We start from the raw sequence: 25,951 nt of genomic DNA on the forward strand, positions 1-25,951 counted from the left end.
GAACCAGTTACCCTGACATGTTGAACCAGTTACCCTGACATGTAGAACACATCTACTTTGACCAGCCAACCGCAAATCCCAAATCTCTCTCTCTTTCTCCCTTTCACATGCCAATAATGTGCAAACCTGATTTTTCTGTTCTTGCTTCATCCCTCCCTCCTTTCCTTGTTGAGCATGAATCTGACGATACAAAGTGATTTGTCCTATTTCTGACAGCACGCAGATGCTCTGCATTGGAGGAAGGGAGTCTACATGTGATGCATCCTTACTGTTGATGCATAAATTGTTCTCCATGTAAATTACTCAAGCACAAACCAGCGTTCTCCTTCACTCCCTCTGACTTAGGGAAGGAGGAGGGAGGAGGGGTCAGAGTTAGGGGAGGAGGAGTGGTGTAGGAAGGAGGAGGAGTGGTGTAGGAAGGAGGAGGAGTCAGAGTTAGGGGAGGAGGAGTTAGGGGAGGAGGATGGGTCAGAGTTATGGGACGAGGATGTAGGGGAGGAGGAGGGGTCAGAGTTAGGGGAGGAGGAGTTAGGGGAGGAGGAGGGGTCAGAGTTAGGGGAGGAGGAGTTAGGGGAGGAGGGGGAGGAGGGGTCAGAGTTAGGGAGGAGGAGTTAGGGGAGGAGGGAGGAGGGGTCAGAGTTAGGGAGGAGGAGTTAGGGGCGGAGGAGGGGTCAGAGTTAGGGGAGGAGGAGTTAGGGGAGGAGGAGTGGTGTAGGAGGGAAGAGGAGTCAGAGATAGGGGAGGAGGGAGGAGGAGTCAGAGTCTGGGACAGGTAGCACGTCCGGTGAGCAGGTCGGGGATCCATAGCTGCAGGCAGAACAGTTGAAACTGGAGCAGCAGCACAACCAGGTGGACTGGGGATAGCCAGGAGTCATCAGGCCAGGTAGTCCTGAGGTACGGTCTTAGGGCTCAGGTCCTCCAGGAGGGGAGAGAGAGAGAGATGGGAGAATTAGAGGGAGCATAATATAAGATCATACCAGATAAGAAAGGAGAATTACACCAGATACGAGAGATTGATCCTAGCCCCTCGGGACATAGACTGTTGCAGCATAGATACTGTAGACTGAGCATTAGTAAGCCAATGACTCAGCCCTCGTAATAGGGTCAGAGGCAGAGAATCCCAGTGGAGAGAGGGAGCTGGCCGTGCAGAGACAGAAAGTATGGTTCGTCACTCCAGTGCCTTGTCGTTCACCTTCGCACCCCTGGGCCAGACTACACTCAATCATAGGACCCACTGAAGAGATGAGTCTTCAGTAAAGACTTAAAGATTGAGACCGAGTCTGCGTCTCTCACATGGGTAGGCAGACCATTCCATAAAAATGGAGCTCTATAGGAGAAAGCCCTGCCTCCAGCTGTTTGTTTAGAAATTCTAGGGACAGTTAGGAGGCCTGCGTCTTGTGACCGTAGCGTACGTGTAGGTATGTACGGCAGGACCAAATCAGAGAGATACGTAACACTTTGTAGGTTAGCAGTAAAACCTAGCCTTAACAGGAAGCCAGTGTAGAGAGGCTAGCATTGGAGAAATATGATCACATTTTTGGGTTCTAGATTCTGGACAAAAAGTTTCTGATTTCTGCAATGTTACTAAGATGGAAAAAAGCTGGCCTTGAACTATTCTTGATATGTTCGTCAGAAGAGAGATCAGGGTCCAGAGTAACGCCGAGGTCCTTCATAGTTTTATTTGAGACGACTGTACCACCATCAAGATTCATTGTCAGATCAAACAGCAGAGCTTTTTGTTTCTTGGAACGTAGAACAAACATCTTTGTTTTGTCTGAGTTTAAAAGTAAAAAAAATAAAAGATGCTATCCGCTTCCTTATGTCGGAAACACAGGCGTCCAGGGTATCGTCTGCATAGCAGTGAAAGGTGACATTGTGTTGCCAAATGACATCACCCAGAGGTAGAACGTATAGTGAAAACAATAGTGGTCCTAAAACGGAACCTTGAGGAACACCGAAACTTACCATTGATTTGTCAGAGGACAAACCATCCACAGAGAAAAACTGATATATTTCCAACAGATAATATCTAAACCAGGCCACAACTTATTGGTGTAGACCAATTAGGGTTTCTAATCTCTTCAAAATAATGTGGTGATCGATGGTGTCAAGAAAAGGTCTAGGAGCACAAGGACAGACGGTCTGACACCATTAAAATGAAATTTACCACCTTCTTGAGTGTGGTCTCAGTACTATGATGGGGTCTTAATAAACCAGACTGGAGCGTTTCCTGAACATTGTTTGTCTTCTGGAAGGCAGTGAGTTGCTGCTGAGCAACAGCTTTTTGTCTTGAATTTTTGAGAGGAATGGAAGATTTGAGAGTTGAAAAAAATATATATTGGGGTCAAGGTTTGGCTTTTTTAAGAGAGGCTTTATTACTGCCACTTTTAGTGAGCTTGGTATATATCCAGGGGATAGGGAGACGTATCATGTTCAACATACTACAGGAGGGCCAAATACAGGTAGTAGCTCTTTCAGTAGTTTAATTGGAATAGGGTCCAGCTGGCAGCTGGAAGGTTTAGAGGCCATGAATGTGTCAGGGTGCAGCCTAAATGTTAACTTCACATGAAGGGAACAAGGTTAAAAGCTGTGTCTTGAATGACTGTTAACTTTGAAGTTTTTTAAAAACTGAACTGTGAAATTCTACACATCAATTTCTATACCCTGTGTGTTACCAGTTAGATGCAGCTGTTGTATACACAGTGGTGTTCATTAAGCATCAGCTTGAAGAGCAGCTCACAGATCACTGCACCTGCACACAGCCCATCTATCTACCTAGCTCATCCCCATATTGTTATTTATTTTTTGGTCCTTTGCACCCCAGTATCTCTACTTGCACATTCATCTTCTGCACATCTATCACTCTAGTGTTTAATTGCTAAACTGTAATTACTTTGCCACTATGGCCTATTTATTGCCTTACTTCCCTAATCTTACTACATTTGCACACACAGTATATAGATTTTTCTATTGTGTTATTGACTGTACGTTTGTTTATTCCATGTGTAGCTCTGTGTTGTTGTTTGTGTCGCACTGCTTTGCTTTATCTTGGCCAGGTTGCAGTTGTAAATGAGAACTTGTTCTCAGCTGGCCTACCTGGTTAAATAAAGGGGAAATAAAATACATTTTAAAAAACAGTGGATGGTTAGGTTGTCCTCTTTTCAATCTCTACTCTTTTCAACCTCTCCTCCATCTCCCCTTCTTCTGTTCCCCTCTTCCCCCTTGCCTCCATGACTACCTCCTCTTCCTCTCTATACTTCCCCCTCTCCTCCCCCTTGCCTCCATGACTACCTCCTCTTCCTCTCTATACTTCCCCCTCGCCTCCATGACTATATCCTCTTCCTCTTCCTCTCTATACTTCCCCCTCTCTTCCCTCTTGCCTCCATGACTACCTCCTCTTCCTCTCTATACTTCCCCCTCGCCTCCATGACTATATCCTCTTCCTCTTCCTCTCTATACTTCCCCCTCTCTTCCCTCTTGCCTCCATGACTACCTCCTCTTCCTCTCTATACTTCCCCCTCTCTTCCCTCTTGCCTCCATGACTATATCCTCTTCCTCTCTATACTTCCCCCTCTCCTCTCCCCTTGCCTCCATGACTACCTCCTCTTCCTCTCTATACTTCCCCCTCTCCTCCCCCCTTGCCTCCATGACTAACTCCACTTCCTCTCTCCAGTCTCCACTTCCTGGTATTCCATACGGAGGAGGTTCATGATGTGTTGCGTATCTGGGACGGTCCCCAGGACGGAGGGGTCCTCCTGAGGGAGCTCAGCGGCTCGACCCTTCCGCCTGACGCCCACAGCACCTTCAACGCCGTCAGCCTCCAGTTCACAACCGACTTCTTCACATCCAAACAGGGCTTCGCTCTGCAGTTCTCTGGTAAGGAGGTTGAATGTTATATAGTATGCATGTGTAACAGTGTAGGTTCCGTCCCTCTCTTCGCCCCCAACCCGGGCTCGAACCAGGGACCCTCTGCACACATCAACAACTGACACCTCACGAAGCATCGTTACCCATCGCGCCACAAAAGCCACGGGCCCTTGCAGAGCAAAGGGGAACAACTACTTCAAGGTCTCAGAGCGAGTGACGTCACCGATTGAAACACTATTAGTGCGCACCACCGCTAACTAACTAGCCATTTCACATCGGTTACACATGAGAGGAAAAAAGAGGGTGATATGTTTGATTGTTAACCTCTTGGGGCTAGGTGGGACGCTAGCGTGCCACCCGTGGTGCACTCCATCAACAGCAGGTGCATTTCAAGAGCGGCAAATTTGAATCCAAATAAATGTCAAAATTCAAATTTTTCAAAAATACAACTATGTTACACCATTTGAAAGATAAACATCTCCTTAATCTAACCACGTTTTACGATTTCAAAAAGGTTTTACGGCGAAAGCATAAATTTAGAGTATGTTAGGACAGTACATTTACAAGAGTTGTGTGTAATGTTTTGTCAAGTCAAAGACAGTGTCACCAAAACCATAAAACCAGCTAAAATGATGCACTAACCTTTTACAATCTCCATCAGATGACACTCCTAGGACATTATGTTAGACAATGCATGCATTTTTAGTTCTATCAAGTTCATTTTTATATCCAAAAACAGCGTTTTACTATGGCATTGATGTTGAGGAAATCGTTTCCTCCAATAACCGGCAGTCAAGTCAGCGTCAGAAATTAAATAATTAAAATTAGAAAACATTGTTAAAATATTATATTGTCATTTAAAGAATTATAGATTTACATCTCTTGAACGCAATCAACTTGCCAGATTTAAAAATAACCTTACTGGGAAATCACACTTTGCAATAATCTGAGCACTGCGCCCAGAAAAATACGCGTTGCGATACAGACTAGACGTCATGTTGGGGAGATCTAAAATCGAAAATACTATGTAAATAATCCATTACCTTTGATTCTCTTCATCAGATGTCACTTCCAGGTATCACAGGTCCATAACGAATGTAGTTTTGTTCAAAAAAGCTCATCATTTATGTCCAAAAATCTCCGTCTTGTTAGCACATGATGTAAGCCAGCCGGACTTCTCGTCATGAACGAGGGGAAAAAATATATTTCCGTTCGTTCAAACATGTCAAACGTTGTATAGCATAAATCATTAGGGCCTTTTTTAACCAGAACATGAATAATATTCAAGGTGGACGAATGCATACTCTTTTATAACGTATTGGATCGAGGGTACCCAACATGAAGTAGCGCGCCAGGTGTCTAATGGGACATCACCGTTCCATGGCTCTTGTTCGGTCAGATCTCCCTCCAGAAGACTCAAAACACTTTGTAAAGGCTGGTGACATCTAGTGGAAGCAATAGGAAGTGCCAAAATATTCCTAAACCCCTGTGTTTTTCAATGGGATAGGTTTAAAGTCAATACAACACATCAGGTATCCACTTCCTGTCAGAAAATGTCTCAGGGTTTTGCCTGCCAAATGAGTTCTGTTATACTCACAGACACCATTCAAACAGTTTTGGAAACTTTAGAGTGTTTTCTATCCATATATAATAAGTATATGCATATTCTAGTTACTGGGTAGGATTAGTAACCAGATTAAATCGGGTACATTTTTTTTATCCAGACGTGCAAATGCTGCCCCCTAGACCCAACAGGTTAACCAACCTTAAAATGAATTGGTCTGAATCACAAACGTATGTATGCACCTTTACTGTAAATAGAGCATGTGGTACCAAGGAGAGTTTTTCATGGAAGCTACATTCTAACTGTTCATGTTGAAACTGTACTGTATCCATATTGTTTATTGGTATATATATATGTTGAAGTAGCTATTCTACATACCTAGAAATAATTCTACCTTTTTATCAGCTTGTGATTAAATAACATGCATGTAAAAATAAAATAAGCTAATTTCCTGTTAGGATTCAGTTAGAACTGTACAGCTGGAGAGAGACAGTTTCCTGTTAGGATTCAGTTAGAACTGTACAGCTGGAGAGAGACAGTTTCCTGTTAGGATTCTGTTAGAACTGAGAGACAGTTTCCTGTTAGGATTCAGTTAGGACTGTACAGCTGGAGAGAGACAGTCTTGTTACCATCTGATTAATCTATTCTTTTCCCCTCTGTCTCCAGTGTCCACTGCTACGTCATGTAACGACCCAGGTCTGCCCGCCAACGGAACCCGTAGCGGGGACAGCAGGGAGCCCGGAGACCATGTTCTGTTCCAGTGTGATCCCGGTTACATCCTCCAGGGGGCCACCAAGATCACCTGCACAGAGATCAATAACCGCTTCTTCTGGAAGCCTGACCCCCCCACCTGCACAGGTAAGACATGTCAACCCTACACCACACCTGCACAGGTAAGACATGTTAACCCAACACCCCACCTGTACAGGTAAGACATGTTAACCCAACACCCCACCTGTACAGGTAAAACATGTTATCCCAACACCACACCTGTACAGGTAAAACATGTTCACCCAACACCACACCTGCACAGGTAAGACATGTCAACCCAACATCACACCTGCACAGGTAAGACATGTTAACCCAACACCACACCTGTACAGGTAAAACATGTTAACCCAACACCCCACCTGCACAGGTAAAACATGTTAACCCAACACCCCACCTGCACAGGTAAAACATGTTAACCCAACACCCCACCTGCACAGGTAAAACATGTCAACCCAACACCACACCTGTACAGGTAAAACATGTTAACCCAACACCACACCTGCACAGGTAAAACATGTTAACCTCTCTAGGGTCGGCGGGACGAAATCGTCCCACCTACGTAACAGCCAGTGGAATCCTGTGCCGCGTTATTCAAATACCTTAGCCTGTTAGGGCTAGGGGGCAGTATTGACACGGCTGGATAAAAAACATACCCGATTTAATCTGGTTACCACTCCTACCCAGTAACTAGAATATGCATATACTTATTACATATGGATAGAAAACACCCTAAATTTTCTAAAACTGTTTGAATGGTGTCTGTGAGTATAACAGAACTCATATGGCAGGTCAAAACCTGAGAGATTCCTTTACAGGAAGTGGCCTGTCTGACCATTTCTTGAACTTCTTTTCCATCTCTATCATTTACTAAGGATCTCTGCTCTAACGTGACACTTCCCACGTCGTCCATAGGCGCTCAGAGCCCGGGAAAAAACAGAATGTCGTCATTCCAGCCCCAGGCTGAAACACATTATCGCCTTTCTCAAGTGGCCGATCAAGGGACACTGGGCTTAGGCGCGTGACCCGACCGCCCCCGCCTTTGGGATTTTTTCCTCTGTTTGCCGAAAAGGAGATTCCCTGTCGGAATATTATCGCTTTTCTACGAGAAAAATGGCGTAAAAATTGATTTTAAACAGCGGTTGACATGCTTCGAAGTACGGTAATGGAATATTTAGAATTTTATTGTCACGAATTGCGCCATGCGCGCGACACTTCTTTACTATTTCGGATAGTGTCTGGAACGCATACGAACAAAACGCCGCTATTCGGATATAACGATGGATTATTTTGGACCAAACCAACATTTGTTATTGAAGTAGCAGTCCTGGGTGTGCATTCTGACGAAGACAACAAAAGGTAATCAAACTTTTATAATAGTAAATATGATTATGGTGAGTGCTAAACTTGCCGGGTGTCTAAATAGCGAGCCCGTGATGCCTGGGCTATGTACTTAGAATATTGCAAAATGTGCTTTCACCAAAAGCTATTTTAAAATCGGACATATCGAGTGCATAGAGGAGGTCTGTATCTATAATTCTTAAAATAATTGTTATGCTTTTTGTGAACGTTTATCGTGAGTAATTTAGTAAAATGTTAGCGAATTCCCCGGAAGTTTGCGGGGGGTATGCTAGTTCTGAACGTCACATGCTAATGTAAAAAGCTGGTTTTTGATATAAATATGAACTTGATTGAACAAAACATGCATGTATTGTATAACATAATGTCCTAGGGTTGTCATCTGATGAAGATCATCAAAGGTGAGTGCTGCATTTAGCTGTCTTCTGGGTTTTGGTGACATTATATGCTGGCTTGAAAAATGGGTGTCTGATTATTTCTGGCTTGGTACTCTGCTGACATAATCTAATGTTTTGCTTTCGTTGTAAAGCCTTTTTGAAATCGGACAGTGTGGTTAGATTAACGAGAGTCTTGTCTTTAAATAGCTGTAAAATAGTCATATGTTTGAGAAATTGAAGTAATAGGATTTTTACGGTTTTGAAAATCGCGCCACAGGCTGCCAGTGGCTGTTACGTAGGTGGGACGCAAGCGTCCCACCTAGCCCATAGAGGTTAAAAATGCTATTACTTCAAGCCAGAAATAATCAGACACCCATTTTTCAAGCTAGCATATAATGTCACATAAACCCAAACCACAGCTAAATGCAGCACTAACCTTTGATGATCTTCATCAGATGACACACCTAGGACATTATGTTATACAATACATGCATGTTTTGTTCAATCAAGTTCATATTTATATCAAAAACCAGCTTTTTACATTAGCATGTGACGTTCAGAACTAGCATACCCCCCCGCAAACTTCCGGTGAATTTACTAAACATTTACTAAATTACTCACGATAAACGTTCACAAAAAGCATAACAATTATTTTAAGAATTATAGATACAGAACTCCTCTATGCACTCGATATGTCCGATTTTAAAATAGCTTTTCGGTGAAAGCACATTTTGCAATATTCTGAGTAGAGAGCCCGGCATCACAGGGCTAGCTATTTAGACACCCAGCAAGTTTAGCACTCACCAAAGTCAGATTTACTATAAGAAAAATGTTATTACCTTTGGTGTTCTTCGTCAGAATGCACTCCCAGGACTGCTACTTCAATAACAAATGTTGGTTTGGTCCCAAATAATCCATAGTTATATCCAAATAGCAGCGTTTTGTTCGTGCGTTCAAGACACTATCCGAAAGGGTAAATAAGGGTTACGCGCACGACGCATTTCGTGACAAAAAAAATCTAAATATTCCATTACCGTACTTCGAAGCATGTCAACCGCTGTTTAAAATCAATTTTTACGCCATTTTTCTTGTAAAAAAGCGATAATATTCGGACCGGGAATCTGCGTTTAGGTTCAGAGACGAACGAAAATAAAAACATGGGGTCGACTCGTGCACGCGCCTAAGTCCATTGTCCTCTGATAGAGCACTTGCCAAAAGCGCTAATGTGTTTCAGCCTGGGGCTGGAATTACATCATTCAGCTTTTTCCCGCCTTCTGAGAGCCTATGGGAGCCGTAGGAAGTGTCACGTTACAGCAAAGATCCTCAGTCTTCAATTAACACAGTCAAGAAGCTCAAGGAATGGTCAGACAGGCCACTTCCTGTAAGGAATCTTCTCAGGTTTTTGCCTGCCATATGAGTTTTGTTATACTCACAGACACCATTCAAACAGTTTTAGAAACTTTAGGGTGTTTTCTATCCAAAGCCAATAATTATATGCATATTCTAGTTACTGGGCAGGAGTAGTAACCAGATTAAATCGGGTACGTTTTTTATCCGGCCGTGCAAATACTGCCCCCTATCCCCAACAGGTTAACCTCCCACCAGCATAGGTAAGAACACCGCTAGATTCCCCACCTGCAAAGATAAAACCAGTCTGTACCAGGTAGACCTACCTACAACCCAGTCTGTACCAGGTATACATACCTACAACCCAGTCTGTACCAGGTAGACCTACCTACAACCCAGTCTGTACCAGGTAGCCCTACCTACAACCCAGTCTGTACCAACGTTACCTACCTACAACCCAGTCTGTACCAGGTAGACCTACCTACAACCCAGTCTGTACCAGGTAGACCCACCTACAACCCAGTCTGTACCAGGTAGACCTACCTACAACCCAGTCTGTATCAGGTAGACCTACCTACAACCCAGTCTGTATCAGGTAGACCTACCTACAAACCAGTCTGTACCAGGTAGACCCACCTACAACCCAGTCTGTACCAGGTAGACCTACCTACAACCCAGTCTGTACCAATTATACCAACCTACAACCCAGTCTGTACCAATTATACCAACCTACAACCTAAGTCTGTACCAACGTTACCTACCTACAAGTAATTTTCACACAGCCACCCAATGTGTTTACCAACTGAACCTGCCACAACTAGACCTGCTACAGTTCTCCAGATGATGGTCTTCCCATGTAGCTTCTCTACCTGCTACAGTTCTCCAGATGATGGTCATACCATGTAGCTTCTCTGTTACCTGCTACAGTTCTCCAGATGATGGTCTTCCCATGTAGCTTCTCTGTTACCTGCTACAGTTCTCCAGATGATGGTCATACCATGTAGCTTCTCTGTTACCTGCTACAGTTCTCCAGATGATGGTCTTCCCATGTAGCTTCTCTGTTACCTGCTACAGTTCTCCAGATGATGGTCATACCATGTAGCTTCTCTACCTGCTACAGTTCTCCAGATGATGGTCATACCATGTAGCTTCTCTACCTGCTACAGTTCTCCAGATGATGGTCATACCATGTAGCTTCTCTGTTACCTGCTACAGTTCTCCAGATGATGGTCTTCCCATGTAGCTTCTCTGTTACCTGCTACAGTTCTCCAGATGATGGTCATACCATGTAGCTTCTCTACCTGCTACAGTTCTCCAGATGATGGTCATACCATGTAGCTTCTCTACCTGCTACAGTTCTCCAGATGATAGTCATACCATGTAGCTTCTCTACCTGCTACAGTTCTCCAGATGATGGTCTTCCCATGTAGCTTCTCTGTTACCTGCTACAGTTCTCCAGATGATGGTCATACCATGTAGCTTATCTACCTGCTACAGTTCTCCAGATGATGGTCATACCATGTAGCTTATCTACCTGCTACAGTTCTCCAGATGATGGTCATACCATGTAGCTTCTCTGTTACCTGCTACAGTTCTCCAGATGATGGTCTTCCCATGTAGCTTCTCTGTTACCTGCTACAGTTCTCCAGATGATGGTCATACCATGTAGCTTCTCTACCTGCTACAGTTCTCCAGATGATGGTCATACCATGTAGCTTCTCTACCTGCTACAGTTCTCCAGATGATGGTCATACCATGTAGCTTCTCTACCTGCTACAGTTCTCCAGATGATGGTCATACCATGTAGCTTCTCTGTTACCTGCTACAGTTCTCCAGATGATGGTCTTCCCATGTAGCTTCTCTACCTGCTACAGTTCTCCAGATGATGGTCATACCATGTAGCTTCTCTGTTACCTGCTACAGTTCTCCAGATGATGGTCTTCCCATGTAGCTTCTCTGTTACCTGCTACAGTTCTCCAGATGATGGTCATACCATGTAGCTTATCTACCTGCTACAGTTCTCCAGATGATGGTCATACCATGTAGCTTATCTACCTGCTACAGTTCTCCAGATGATGGTCATACCATGTAGCTTCTCTGTTACCTGCTACAGTTCTCCAGATGATGGTCATACCATGTAGCTTCTCTGTTACCTGCTACAGTTCTCCAGATGATGGTCTTCCCATGTAGCTTCTCTGTTACCTGCTACAGTTCTCCAGATGATGGTCATATCATGTAGCCTCTCTACCTGCTACAGTTCTCCAGATGATGGTCATACCATGTAGCTTCTCTGTTACCTGCTACAGTTCTCCAGATGATGGTCTTCCCATGTAGCTTCTCTACCTGCTACAGTTCTCCAGATGATGGTCATACCATGTAGCTTCTCTGTTACCTGCTACAGTTCTCCAGATGATGGTCTTCCCATGTAGCTTCTCTGTTACCTGCTACAGTTCTCCAGATGATGGTCATACCATGTAGCTTCTCTACCTGCTACAGTTCTCCAGATGATGGTCTTCCCATGTAGCTTCTCTGTTACCTGCTACAGTTCTCCAGATGATGGTCATACCATGTAGCTTCTCTGTTACCTGACATAGCCTTTCCTACAACCACGGCTTGTTGCAGTACCCATCCTTTCTGCACAGCTCATTAGCTGCCAGTATATTTATACCACTTAATGACAAAGCTACTTTTTATAACCCTATTTCCATCCTCCTCAGTGACAACACTCTCTGTCTGTCTGTCTGTCTGTCTGTCTGTCTGTCTGTCTGTCTGTCTGTCTGTCTGTCTGTCTGTCTGTCTGTCTGTCTGTCTGTCTGTCTGTCTGTCTGTCTGTCTGTCTGTCTGTCTGTCTGTCTGTCTGTCTGTCTGTCTGTCTGTCCCCTGAATATCTGTCAGCCCACAGAGAGACTGGCTCCAGAATGTCCCCCTATTCTCTAGACAGAGAAATAGGGGACCATTTGGGACACATCCAGAGACAGAGTAGAGAAATGTAATTTAAGATCCTCTCAGTAACAGCAGACAGACTCAAACAGCCTCCCAGATAGAAGGACAGACTGATGTTGCACTGCTTTTCATTCTATATGGGATCACAGAGTCCTCTGACTTTGGTCTCCGCTAGAGACCGAGAGAGAAGATGGAGAGAGAGAGAGAGAGAGAGAGAGACAGAGAAGAGACAGAGTGAGAGAGACAGAGAGAGACAGAACGAAAGAGAGAGAGACAGAGAGAGAGATACAGAGAGAGACAGAGAGAGTGAGAGACAGAACAAAAGAGACAGAGAGAGAGACAGAGACAGAGAGACAGAGAGACAGAGAGACAGAGAGAGAGAAGATAGAGAGAGAGTGAGAGACAGAAAGAGACAGAGAGAGACAGAGAGACAGAACGAAAGAGAGAGAGAGAGAGAGAGTCGCTAGTTAACAACAGCAATTAAGACATTGTAATTAGCTTCCTTGTTTAATCAGGGCCAGGCGTAATTAGTTTGAAGGTTCCTTTGAAAACACAAACAGAGGGAGATAGGTCATGAGTCGTGTGTGTTCCTGGCTCCAAAGGTGAAAACCTAACAGGGTTTAATGTCGACAGGCATTAGTGGAGTCTCAATACTGTTGAACCTCCTCAATGGGCCTTTATTGACTTAGCCAAATACATGATATAGGTTCTGACTACACTGACTTGGTCAAATACAGTTAGGCCCATATCCGATTTGGAGTTCATTAGTTACCTCAATGCAGCATACACACAGGGGTCTGTTTGGCTTGATAGCAAACCACATGCCCACAGAAGCTAGAGCTAGCTATGCTAGCATATGGAAGGTAATGAATTGGCAGTGGTGGGAAAAGTACCCAATACTCATACTTGAGTAAATATACAGAAAATGACTCAAGTAAAAGTGAAAGTCACCCAGTAAAATACTACTTGTGTAAAAGTCTAAAAGTAATTCCTGATATCAGTCAAACCAGATAGCACAATTTTCTTTTTTTTTTATTTATTTTACAAATGGTCAGGGGCACACTTCAACACTCAGACATAATGTACAAATGAAGCATTTGTGTTTAGTGAGTCTGCCAGATCAGAGGCAGTAGAGATGACCAGGGATGTTCTCTGTTTAGTGAGTCCTCCAGATCAGAGGCAGTAGGGATGACATGGGATGTTCTCTGTTTAGTGAGTCCTCCAGATCAGAGGCAGTAGGGATGACCAGGGATGTTCTCTGTTTAGTGAGTCCTCCAGATCAGAGGCAGTAGGGATGACCAGGGATGTTCTCTGTTTAGTGAGTCCTCCAGATCAGAGGCAGTAGGGATGACCAGGGATGTTCTCTGTTTAGTGAGTCCTCCAGATCAGAGGCAGTAGGGATGACCAGGGATGTTCTCTGTTTAGTGAGTCCTCCAGATCAGAGGCAGTAGGGATGACCAGGGATGTTCTCTGTTTAGTGAGTCCTCCAGATCAGAGGCAGTAGGGATGACCAGGGATGTTCTCTGTTTAGTGAGTCCTCCAGATCAGAGGCAGTAGAGATGACCAAGGATGTTCTCTGTTTAGTGAGTCCTCCAGATCAGAGGCAGTAGGGATGACCAGGGATGTTCTCTGTTTAGTGAGTCCTCCAGATCAGAGGCGGTAGGGATGACCAGGGATGTTCTCTGTTTAGTGAGTCCTCCAGATCAGAGGCAGTAGGGATGACCAGGGATGTTCTCTGTTTAGTGAGTCCTCCAGATCAGAGGCAGTAGGGATGACCAGGGATGTTCTCTGTTTAGTGAGTCCTCCAGATCAGAGGCAGTAGGGATGACCAGGGATGTTCTCTGTTTAGTGAGTCCTCCAGATCAGAGGCAGTAGGGATGACCAGGGATGTTCTCTGTTTAGTGAGTCCTCCAGATCAGAGGCAGTAGGGATGACCAAGGATGTTCTCTGTTTAGTGAGTCCTCCAGATCAGAGGCAGTAGAGATGACCAGGGATGTTCTCTGTTTAGTGAGTCCTCCAGATCAGAGGCAGTAGGGATGACCAGGGATGTTCTCTGTTTAGTGAGTCCTCCAGATCAGAGGCAGTAGGGATGACCAGGGATGTTCTCTGTTTAGTGAGTCCTCCAGATCAGAGGCAGTAGGGATGACCAGGGATGTTCTCTGTTTAGTGAGTCCTCCAGATCAGAGGCAGTAGGGATGACCAGGGATGTTCTCTGTTTAGTGAGTCCTCCAGATCAGAGGCAGTAGGGATGACCAGGGATGTTCTCTGTTTAGTGAGTCCTCCAGATCAGAGGCAGTAGGGATGACCAGGGATGTTCTCTGTTTAGTGAGTCCTCCAGATCAGAGGCAGTAGGGATGACCAGGGATGTTCTCTGTTTAGTGAGTCCTCCAGATCAGAGGCAGTAGGGATGACCAGGGATGTTCTCTGTTTAGTGAGTCCTCCAGATCAGAGGCAGTAGGGATGACCAAGGATGTTCTCTGTTTAGTGAGTCCTCCAGATCAGAGGCAGTAGAGATGACCAGGGATGTTCTCTGTTTAGTGAGTCCTCCAGATCAGAGGCAGTAGGGATGACCAAGGATGTTCTCTGTTTAGTGAGTCCTCCAGATCAGAGGCAATAGGGATGACCAAGGATGTTCTCTGTTTAGTGAGTCCTCCAGATCAGAGGCAGTAGGGATGACCAAGGATGTTCTCTGTTTAGTGAGTCCTCCAGATCAGAGGCAGTAGGGATGACCAGGGATGTTCTCTTGTTATCTGTATCTTCCTCTACTTCTCATGTTCCTCTCCTCTCTCTCCCTGTATCACAGCTCCGTGTGGGGGGAACCTGACGGACCGCACTGGGCTGATCCTGTCCCCAGAGTACCCCGAGCCGTACCCCCACGGGCGAGAGTGCGACTGGACCGTCTCGGTCACCCCTGACTACGTCATCGCACTCAATTTCAACCAGTGAGCAAGACGCTAATTACATCTAATTACATCCTAACGTCCAATCAAATGTTCACTTTGTCGAATATTGATGCCATTGGGAGACTTCCAAGTCGAAATTTTGGATTCTCCCTCGTAGAGAACATGCATGGACGGTGTCAATGTTGAGGTCAACTAATATCAACATGTCTGTGCTATTAGCACCCACGTTATTCCCTGGTCAGTTCATATGGTCTAGAGTACTCCTTACCCACGTTATTCCCTGGTCAGTTCATATGGTCTAGAGTACTCCTTACCCACGTTATTCCCTGGTCAGTTCATATGGTCTAGAATACTCCTTACCCACGTTATTCCCTGGTCAGTTCATGTGGTCTAGAATACTCCTTACCCACGTTATTCCCTGGTCAGTTCATATGGTCTAGAGTACTCCTTACCCACGTTATTCCCTGGTCAGTTCATATGGTCTAGAGTACTCCTTACCCACGTTATTCCCTGGTCAGTTCATATGGTCTAGAGTACTCCTTACCCACGTTATTCCCTGGTCAGTTCATATGGTCTAGAGTACTCCTTACCCACGTTATTCCCTGGTCAGTTCATATGGTCTAGAATACTCCTTACCCACGTTATTCCCTGGTCAGTTCATATGGTCTAGAATACTCCTTACCCACGTTATTCCCTAGTCAGTTCATATGGTCAAGAATACTCCTTACCCACGTTATTCCCTGGTCAGTTCATATGGTCTAGAATACTCCTTACCCACGTTATTCCCTGGTCAGTTCATATGGTCTAGAATACTCCTTACCCACGTTATTCCCTGGTCAGTTCATATGGTCTAGAATACTCCTTACCCACGTTATTCCCTAGTCAGTTCATATGGTCAAGAATACTCCTTACCCACGTTATTCCCTGGTCAGTTCATATGGTCTAGAATACTCCTTACCCACGTTATTCCCTGGTCAGTTCATATGGTCTAGAATACTCCTTACCCACGTTATTCCCTGGTCAGTTCATATGGTCTAGAATACTCCTTACCCACGTTATTCCCTGGTCAGTTCATATGGTCTAGAATACTCCTTACCCAATACTTGACACAATTATATTTTCTAATGTAACCAGTTCTTTCCTTCTCTGTGTTGTTCAGGTTCAGTCTGGAGCCCAGCTACGACTTCCTCCATATCTATGACGGTCCTGACTCCCTCCACCCTCTGCTGGGGAGTTTCTATGGTACTGACGTCCCCGACCGCATCGAGAGCAGTTCCAACACGCTCTTCCTCGCCTTCCGCAGCGACGCGTCGCTCAGCAGCAACGGCTTCATCCTGCAGTACACAGGTAGATCGCCCCCTAGCGGTGGGAGGACTAAAGTGCTTGTCTGTTTTTGTTATTTTGTATTGGTGGTACATTTAGGGATGATTTAGGTTCTGTGTATTATTTTACTTATTTGGGTTTGTCTGTCCTTAAAAGCATATTATTATCATCAGTTTGGGTATTAGCTAAATAAGCTAAAAAGAAATGCATTGTGGTTTTTAGATCACGTTTGATTTACCCTTGTTGTGTACAATTCATTTTTCGTCTCTCTGACAGCTAGTTTGTGCCTGGCTTTTGTATGTGTTTATGACTCTGCTCTGAGGGTTTTTTAAAAACCTTGTGATTCTTTTCGTTTCAAACTCCTCTTCAAGCATATTGCTGAAGTGTGTACTTACCGACCTTGTACATTGTTCCTTTCAACTTCCAACTGTTTCCACTTCAAATTGCTCTGGATTAGTTGTGTCAAAACGTCTTCAGAGAAGAAACGGTGCTTTAACACGTTGTCTTGATCACCCAGTCAATGGACCGTGTCTGGGCTTAATTATCGACCCCTAGCTTTTCTAGTAGCGAACCTGAGAATAATTATGAACACTATATATATATATATATATATATATATATATAAATGAGAGAAGGAGAGAGAGCTGTGTTTGATCATTGCCTCTCTGTCGTCGGTGTGCCACACCAAAGGCTTCTCATACATTTTAGCAAACGTCCGTTTGATGTCACACACACTCCTGTATCTCGCTGAGTTTGACCGACCACGCTTTTGTGGTTTGTTTGGGGCACAACGGTACAGTACACACTGTTTATACAGGATCACAGACGATCATAGTCATTCAAGATCACAGGCTCCCCTGTGTGTGTGTGTGCGTGTGTGTGTTGGTGTGTGACGGGTCTGGTAACTGATTTGTGTGTTGTGTGTGTGTAACAGTTGGTTGACAGGTCTGGTAACTGATTTGTGTGTTGTGTTTGCAGGTTGTTTCTCAGAGGGCTTGGATCCTGTAGTGGTAAATATCTGTTATCAGGAATAGAGGATTAAACATAATTGGAAATTAAAGGGGCAACATCAGTTGGGACTTTAATTTAAAAGACCTGGGTTTATAGTCTAGAGATCTCTGCATCAATAAGGCCTATTGTGTTAGAGTAGTTTGGGGTAGTCAGAGTCTAAAAGACAGAGAGTAAACTCTGTTTGGGGTAGTCAGGGTCAGCTTCGAATGTATTACTGAATTTCACTAAACACATTGTGGTTGAATAAGGAACACCATTTTGGGTAATATGGGTACTTTACATTTTGGAATGGTAGATCGTAAAAGTCAGAAGAGATAAAAAGAAAAGGAGAGATGAAAAGGAAAGGAGAGATGGAAGGAAAAGGAGAGATGGAAGGAAAGGAGAGATGGAAGGAAAGGAGAGATGGAAGGAAAAGGAGAGATGAAAAGGAAAGGAGAGATGGAAGGAAAGGAGAGATGGAAGGAAAGGAGAGATTACATGAAAATAATAGCCTATACCTTCTGTTTGGCATCATCAGTAACAAGACGGCCCGTTAGCAACAGGTCACAACAACATTACCAACAGTAACAAGACGGCCCGTTAGCAACAGGTCACAACAACATTACCATCAGTAACAAGACGGCCCGTTAGCAACAGGTCACAACAACATTACCATCAGTAACAAGACGGCCCGTTAGCAACAGCATTACCATCAGTAACAAGACGGCCCGTTAGCAACAGGTCACAACAACATTACCATCAGTAACAAGACGGCCCGTTAGCAACAGCACAACATTACCAACAGTAACAAGACGGCCCGTTAGCAACAGCATTACCATCAGTAACAAGACGGCCCGTTAGCAACAGTACACACATTACCATCAGTAACAAGACGGCCCGTTAGCAACAGGTCACAAACATTACCAACAGTAACAAGACGGCCCGTTAGCAACATACACTTACCAACAGTAACAAGACGGCCCGTTAGCAACACACATTACCATCAGTAACAAGACGGCCCGTTAGCAACAGGTCACAACAACATTACCAACAGTAACAAGACGGCCCGTTAGCAACAACATTACCATCAGTAACAAGACGGCCCGTTAGCAACAGGTCACAACAACATTACCATCAGTAACAAGACGGCCCGTTAGCAACAGGTCACAACAACATTACCAACAGTAACAAGACGGCCCGTTAGCAACAGGTCCACATTACCATCAGTAACAAGACGGCCCGTTAGCAACAGGTCACAACAACATTACCATCAGTAACAAGACGGCCCGTTAGCAACAGGTCACAACAACATTACCATCAGTAACAAGACGGCCCGTTAGCAACAGGTCACAACAACATTACCATCAGTAACAAGACGGCCCGTTAGCAACAACATTACCATCAGTAACAAGACGGCCCGTTAGCAACAGGTCACAACAACATTACCATCAGTAACAAGACGGCCCGTTAGCAACAGGCACACACATTACCATCAGTAACAAGACGGCCCGTTAGCAACAACATTACCAACAGTAACAAGACGGCCCGTTAGCAACAGGTCACAACAACATTACCATCAGTAACAAGACGGCCCGTTAGCAACAACATTACCAACAGTAACAAGACGGCCCGTTAGCAACAACATTACCAACAGTAACAAGACGGCCCGTTAGCAACAACATTACCAACAGTAACAAGACGGCCCGTTAGCAACAACATTACCAACAGTAACAAGACGGCCCGTTAGCAACAACATTACCATCAGTAACAAGACGGCCCGTTAGCAACAACATTACCAACAGTAACAAGACGGCCCGTTAGCAACAACATTACCAACAGTAACAAGACGGCCCGTTAGCAACAACATTACCATCAGTAACAAGACGGCCCGTTAGCAACAGGTCACAACAACATTACCATCAGTAACAAGACGGCCCGTTAGCAACAACATTACCAACAGTAACAAGACGGCCCGTTAGCAACAACATTACCAACAGTAACAAGACGGCCCGTTAGCAACAACATTACCATCAGTAACAAGACGGCCCGTTAGCAACAGGTCACAACAACATTACCATCAGTAACAAGACGGCCCGTTAGCAACAACATTACCAACAGTAACAAGACGGCCCGTTAGCAACAACATTACCAACAGTAACAAGACGGCCCGTTAGCAACAACATTACCAACAGTAACAAGACGGCCCGTTAGCAACAACATTACCAACAGTAACAAGACGGCCCGTTAGCAACAACATTACCAACAGTAACAAGACGGCCCGTTAGCAACAGGTCACAACAACATTACCAACAGTAACAAGACGGCCCGTTAGCAACAACATTACCAACAGTAACAAGACGGCCCGTTAGCAACAACATTACCAACAGTAACAAGACGGCCCGTTAGCAACAACATTACCAACAGTAACAAGACGGCCCGTTAGCAACAACATTACCAACAGTAACAAGACGGCCCGTTAGCAACAGGTCACAACAACATTACCATCAGTAACAAGACGGCCCGTTAGCAACAACATTACCAACAGTAACAAGACGGCCCGTTAGCAACAACATTACCATCAGTAACAAGACGGCCCGTTAGCAACAACATTACCAACAGTAACAAGACGGCCCGTTAGCAACAGGTCACAACAACATTACCAACAGTAACAAGACGGCCCGTTAGCAACAACATTACCATCAGTAACAAGACGGCCCGTTAGCAACAACCCAGTACAAGACGGCGTGCAACAACATTACCAACAGTAACAAGACGGCCCGTTAGCAACAACATTACCATCAGTAACAAGACGGCCCGTTAGCAACAGGTCACAACAACATTACCATCAGTAACAAGACGGCCCGTTAGCAACAGGTCACAACAACATTACCAACAGTAACAAGACGGCCCGTTAGCAACAACATTACCAACAGTAACAAGACGGCCCGTTAGCAACAGGTCACAACAACTGTCTTTGAAATGACCGTACTTGCGTTTACTGTTAAGGAGTGCAGGGTCAAATCTGATCGGTCATTCTGTGGTCATTATTTGTACACATTGAACATGGCATTTGCCTTGTGCTTTCTCAAGGTGAGGCCGTGAGATCTACATTCAACTAGGACATTAATCTCATGTTTATTTAAGTCTGATGTTTGACGTTGAAGATTAATGGAGTGGCTTGTTCCTCTGCAATGTTTATAATCTATGTATTTCGATCTGTGGTCCAGGGCTCTAGCTAGGAGCTGTGTACAGCTACACACACACACACACACACACACACACACACACACACACACACACACACACACAGAGTTCTGGTTCAGGACTGAGACAGACAGTTGTGTGTAGTCAGCAGACCTTTGGACAGAGCGATGTCACTCTCAATAAGGTCCTTGTCCTGACAGTCTGTCTGTCTGTTTGTCTTACTCCTTACCTTTACCAGTTAGAGATGGGAGGGGAGGTAGGGGGAGAGAGGGAGAGGTGGAGATGGGAGGGGAGTTAGAGGGAGGAAGAGGTGGAGATGGGATAGGAGTTATCGGGAGAGAGGGAGGGAGAGGTGGGGAGGGGAGGTAGGGGGAGAGATGCACGGAGAGGTGGAGATGGTGGGGGGAGATGGTAGGGGGAGAGAGGGAGGGAGAGGGGGAGATGGTAAGGTGAGAGAGGGAAGGTGGAGATGGTAGGGTGAGTGAGAGAGAGAGAGAGAGAGGGAAGGAGAGGGGGAGATGGTAGGGGGATAAGGGAGGGAGAGGTGGAGATGGTAGGGGGAGAGAGGGAGGGAGAGGGGGAGATTATAGAGGAAGAGAGGGAGGGAGCGGTGGAGGGATTCTGTTTTTTTGCCTCCCTAGTCCTACCTCTTTCAGCCAAAGATGAAAGGGTACTGGCATGCTAGAGAGAGAGAGAGGGAGAGAGAGAGAGAGAGGGCGGGAGAGAGAGAGGGAGAGGGAGAGGGAGAGAGAGGGAGATGGAGAGAGAGCGAGAGAGAGCGAGAGAGAGAGAGAGAGAGAGAGAGAGGGAAGGAGAGGGGGAGATTATAGAGGAAGAGAGGGAGGGAGCGGTGGAGGGATTCTGTTTTTTTGCCTCCCTAGTCCTACCTCTTTCAGCCAAAGATGAAAGGGTACTGGCATGCTAGAGAGAGAGAGAGGGAGAGAGAGAGAGGGAGGGAGAGAGAGAGGGAGAGGGAGAGGGAGAGAGAGAGAGAGAGAGAGAGAGGGAGGGAGAGGGAGAGAGGGAGAGAGAGAGAGAGCAAAGGAAAGGGAAAGGGAGAGAGTGAGGGAGAGAGAGAGAGAGAGAGAGAGAGAGGGGAGAGGGAGAGAGCTGGAGAGACAAGGAGAGAGCGAGAGAGAGCAAGGGAAAGGGTGAGAGTGAGAGAGAGAGAGGGAGAGAGAGGGAGAGGGAGGGAGGGAGAGGGAGAGAGATGGAGAGACAAGGAGAGAGAGCAAGGGAGAGAGTGAGAGGGGGGTGGAAAGTAGGATGGAATGGGAGATGGAGACACATTCAGAAAATAAATGAACCAAAAACAAATTGAACGAATCAAATCACACCATCTGTCTTCAGGTCTTTCACCAGTCCATCTTAGTTTCTTCAGCTGCATATCTGCAGATATATTACCGTACATATTTCCTGTCTGATTTGTTGGCTAGTTGATATATTTTTTGGTTGTATTATTTATTTCACCTTTATTTAACCAGGTAGGTCAGTTGAGAACAAGTTCTCATTTACAACTGCGACCTGGCCAAGATAAAGCAAAGCAGTGAGACAAAAACAACACAGAGTTACACATAAGAATAAACAAACGTACAGTCAGTAAACACAATAGAAAAGAAAAATCCATGTATAGTCAATAATACAATAGAAAAAGCTATGTACAGTGTGTGCAAATGTAGAAGAGTAGGGAGGTAAGGCAATAAATAGGCCATGGAGGTGAAAATAATTACAATTTAGCATTAATACTGGAGTGATAGATGTGCAGATGATGATGATGTGCAAGTAGAGATAATGGGGTACAAGAGGGTAAGTAATGTTGTGTCTTTGGCAACAATTTGGTCTTTCAGTAGCAGCCAATTATTATTCGACACCTTCTTCAGTCTCATCTGAAAGTTGTAAATTCTTGGTTATCTTCCTGGCTAACAAGTTGAATCAGCAATACAAAATTTGGTTTAATTATTTATTTGCTAAATACCTAAACAAATAACACAAATTTACACATACACAGGATGGGTCATACATTGATTGCTAATTATGTCGTAAAAGAAAAGGTCCCTAGCGGACGGAACAGATATGACGGCTGGTTACACAAAGAGAGGGGGTTGGGTTTGAATGAGAGAGCGGGAAGACTGAGGAAAAAAGGGAGAGCTATACTATCGTAAATACAGAATCTTATGCATTCTAAATAACCGCCCATTTGGAAAAGGAAAAATGCAAGTAATATTTAGTCTGAGGTGTGCTTCAATAGGTTGGTCGTAGATGGAAGGCAGTGTTGCTCAACAGAGATCTTCCTTGTCCTCTGAAGAATGTCTCTAGTGGTAAACTGGATACGTTATAGTATCGTTGTTGTGTGTTAGACGGGATACGTCGTCCGTCCTTTCCTAGCCCATGTTTACAGTTGCTGCGGCTAACTCAATCGGCTAGGAGGTCTCACTTCTTTAGAGTTCAAAGTTCATACCAAGTTGCCATACTTTTAGCTCATGCTATATTCTGGCTGGTATAGTCAAGTGTCGTCCGTCATCTTCACGTTGAAATTCGATTTCGTTAGGTTCTTATCTTAGCCCTTTCGACGTGGGGACCGTCGTCTTCTCGTCCTCGGAACACAAAGTTACACTTTCGTAAAGGGGCATGTTTCATAGTTTACGACCAATGTCTGTTCACATGGGCGGGGCCTCTGAGTGAGCAGAGTTTACCCTTATGACAAACCGTTCTCTCATTAAGAAGCTACAATTACATTTAATCTTTTCACAGAGTTTCATATTTAAACATTTAAATTGCACAACAATTCCATGTGAATCTGATAACTAGAATGTCTAGAATTTCCTAGATGCAGTCTCAGACGCCAACCGAACTGACATCATATTCATTAGGTTCCAACTCATATTTTCAACTGGTTGGATTACCGAAATACGGTTCCGTTTCCCACCTTTTGATGTTACCAGACTCTCTATGTTACCAGAGGCTTTCCAAAAGTCAACTCTATAAAGTAGAGAGAGAGAAAAGGGCCAAGGTATTAATGGGGGTCATAAACAACAGGCCAACGTCATGACAGTAATAATATGGGGATGAGGTAGTTTGTGTGCTATTTACAGTTTGGCTGCGTACAGATATAGTGATCGGTAAATTGCTCTTTAAGCTGATGTTTAAAGTTAGAGAGGGAGATATAAGACTCCAACTTCAGTGATTTTTGCAATTCGTTCCAGTCACTGGCAGCAGAGAACAGGAGAACAGGAAGGAAAGGCGGCCAAAGGAGGAATTGGCTTTGGGGATGACCAGTGAAATATACCTGCTGGAGCGCGTGCTACAGGTGGATGTTGCTATGGTGACCAGTGAGCTGAGATAAGGCGGGGCTTTACCTAGCAAAAGACTTATAGATGACCTGGAGCCAGTGGGTTTGGCGACGAATATGTAGTGAGAGCCAGCCAACGAGAGCATACAGGTCGCAGTGGTGGGTAGTATATGGGGCTTTGGTGACAAAACGGATGGCACTGTGATAGCTGGATGTAGTCAGCAATATTTAAGTCTGCATACTGTATTTCCTGTCTGATTTGTTGGCTTGTTTGTGTGATTCTGTCTTTTGTACGTTTCCTTTCTGTTATTTTATTAATATTTTGGGGGGTCCTCATCCTGATTCTGAAGTCTGATTAACAAACTAAAGTAACCCTGTCTTTCTCCATCCACAGAGAGTCATACTTTGAGCTTGTGTTTCTTGTCTTATTCGGTCCAGTTTGACTAACTATCTCTCTCTCTCAATGCAGATATCCCTTGAAATCTAATTTTATATTCTAATCCAGTCTGATTAACACATTCTCTCTCTCTCTCAGAGAACCCTAGAGAGTCATGCTTTGATCCTGGGGTGGTGAGGAACGGTACCAGGGTAGGCGCTGACCTTAAACTGGGTTCAACCACCACCTACTACTGTGATAGTGGATACACTCTGGAAGGAGAACCCACACTGACCTGCGTCATGGGGTCAGACAGCAAGCCCTCCTGGAACAAACAAAAACCCATCTGCATAGGTAACGTACCGAGAAAACAAAAACAAAATAGATAAATCAATGTTTGAGTTAGAAAACACTCTCAAGGTAACAAACGAACATCCTTTTGTAAACAATTGTTTTTATTAAGTACAATTAAAAAAAAAAAAGATAATCTCTGCAAATCTGCATAAAACGTTGTGTACTTGATTGAGTCGGTGCGTATTCTGTATTTGTGTATGTACACTGAATGGATGAAACATTAAGAACACCTGCTCTCTCCATGACATAGACTGACTGGGTTAGCCTACCATTTCAAGTATTTTATTAGGCCTATGTGGTCTATAGGGAATATACCGACACACAGACAACACGGCATATAAAATGTCATTGTCATTGTCAAATGTCATTGTCAAATCAAATGTCATTGTTAGCATACTGTATATAAACAATATAATATAACAATTGAGATGTACAAACTATGGCATAAGTGAATGATCACTGTATAAGAGGCAATCCGTTACTTCGATTAATACATTAATGAGCGAGCTAGGATGGATCTAATCAATATAACTATTTGGTAAGCACTTTTGAAATGTACAGCGACAGAACTCAGAACAGGGGCTGTTCTTACAGTGTTCTCCCTGTACACCAAGTCAGAACTGTAGGATAAATGAAGGGGACGTATAAGCAGACGATGAAAGTTCCTACAACATTTGATTACATTTCTATAAAACAGGCTATAGACTACATGTGCACCACCAACTTGGAACAGTAGGCTATGAGGGGGAGAGGGACCAAATTATTAGGGTGAGGCACATGGGCTACTAACAGCTTACTACACAACATACATTTCATATTACTTTCTTAGCTGCAGTATACATATCTCCTTGGCATATTATATCATTTATACAACAGCATACAACACATTTTTTGGCTCAACGTTGTTGTGCTGTGCTCACTTGAACAGGAAGTTGGCGCGGTGGTCTTTTATCATCAAAGTTTGTCATTCTCTGGATTTACTTTCAAGACACCTGGGAACTCGTACAAAAACCGAGTTCAAATCATGACGTCAGTGATTGTCATAATAGTTGAAGCCGTGTTGAATGGCCCAAACTGCAGACAAAATGTGGATACTCATCTTTTTTATATAGAAGAGCAAAACATACACAGGAAACCAATAACCACAAACTCACGACAGGCTCCGTACAAACAAAAGACTAGCAGTGTTAGCACAACCACCCACAAACCCAAGTGACAAACATACTCCTAAATATATGACTCCCAATCAGGAACAACGATCCCCAGCTGTTCCTGATCAGGAGTCAC

General features: G+C 44.4%; 1 protein-coding gene across 1 annotated transcript in view; it reads left to right on the forward strand.

The window, feature by feature from the left end:
* The window catches only part of csmd2 (CUB and Sushi multiple domains 2), a 776,204-nt gene that overhangs the window by 510,367 nt on the left and 239,886 nt on the right, over nucleotides 1-25,951 (forward strand). The window contains exons 27-31 of the mRNA XM_045695078.1: nucleotides 3,674-3,876; nucleotides 6,098-6,289; nucleotides 15,029-15,167; nucleotides 16,288-16,475; nucleotides 24,470-24,664. Of these exons, the coding sequence (XP_045551034.1) occupies nucleotides 3,674-3,876; nucleotides 6,098-6,289; nucleotides 15,029-15,167; nucleotides 16,288-16,475; nucleotides 24,470-24,664 (917 nt within the window). The remainder of the gene's footprint in view (nucleotides 1-3,673; nucleotides 3,877-6,097; nucleotides 6,290-15,028; nucleotides 15,168-16,287; nucleotides 16,476-24,469; nucleotides 24,665-25,951) is intronic.

The sequence above is a fragment of the Salmo salar genome, chromosome ssa14 (genome assembly GCF_905237065.1).
Source record: "Salmo salar chromosome ssa14, Ssal_v3.1, whole genome shotgun sequence".
Taxonomy (NCBI): Eukaryota; Metazoa; Chordata; class Actinopteri; order Salmoniformes; family Salmonidae; genus Salmo; species Salmo salar.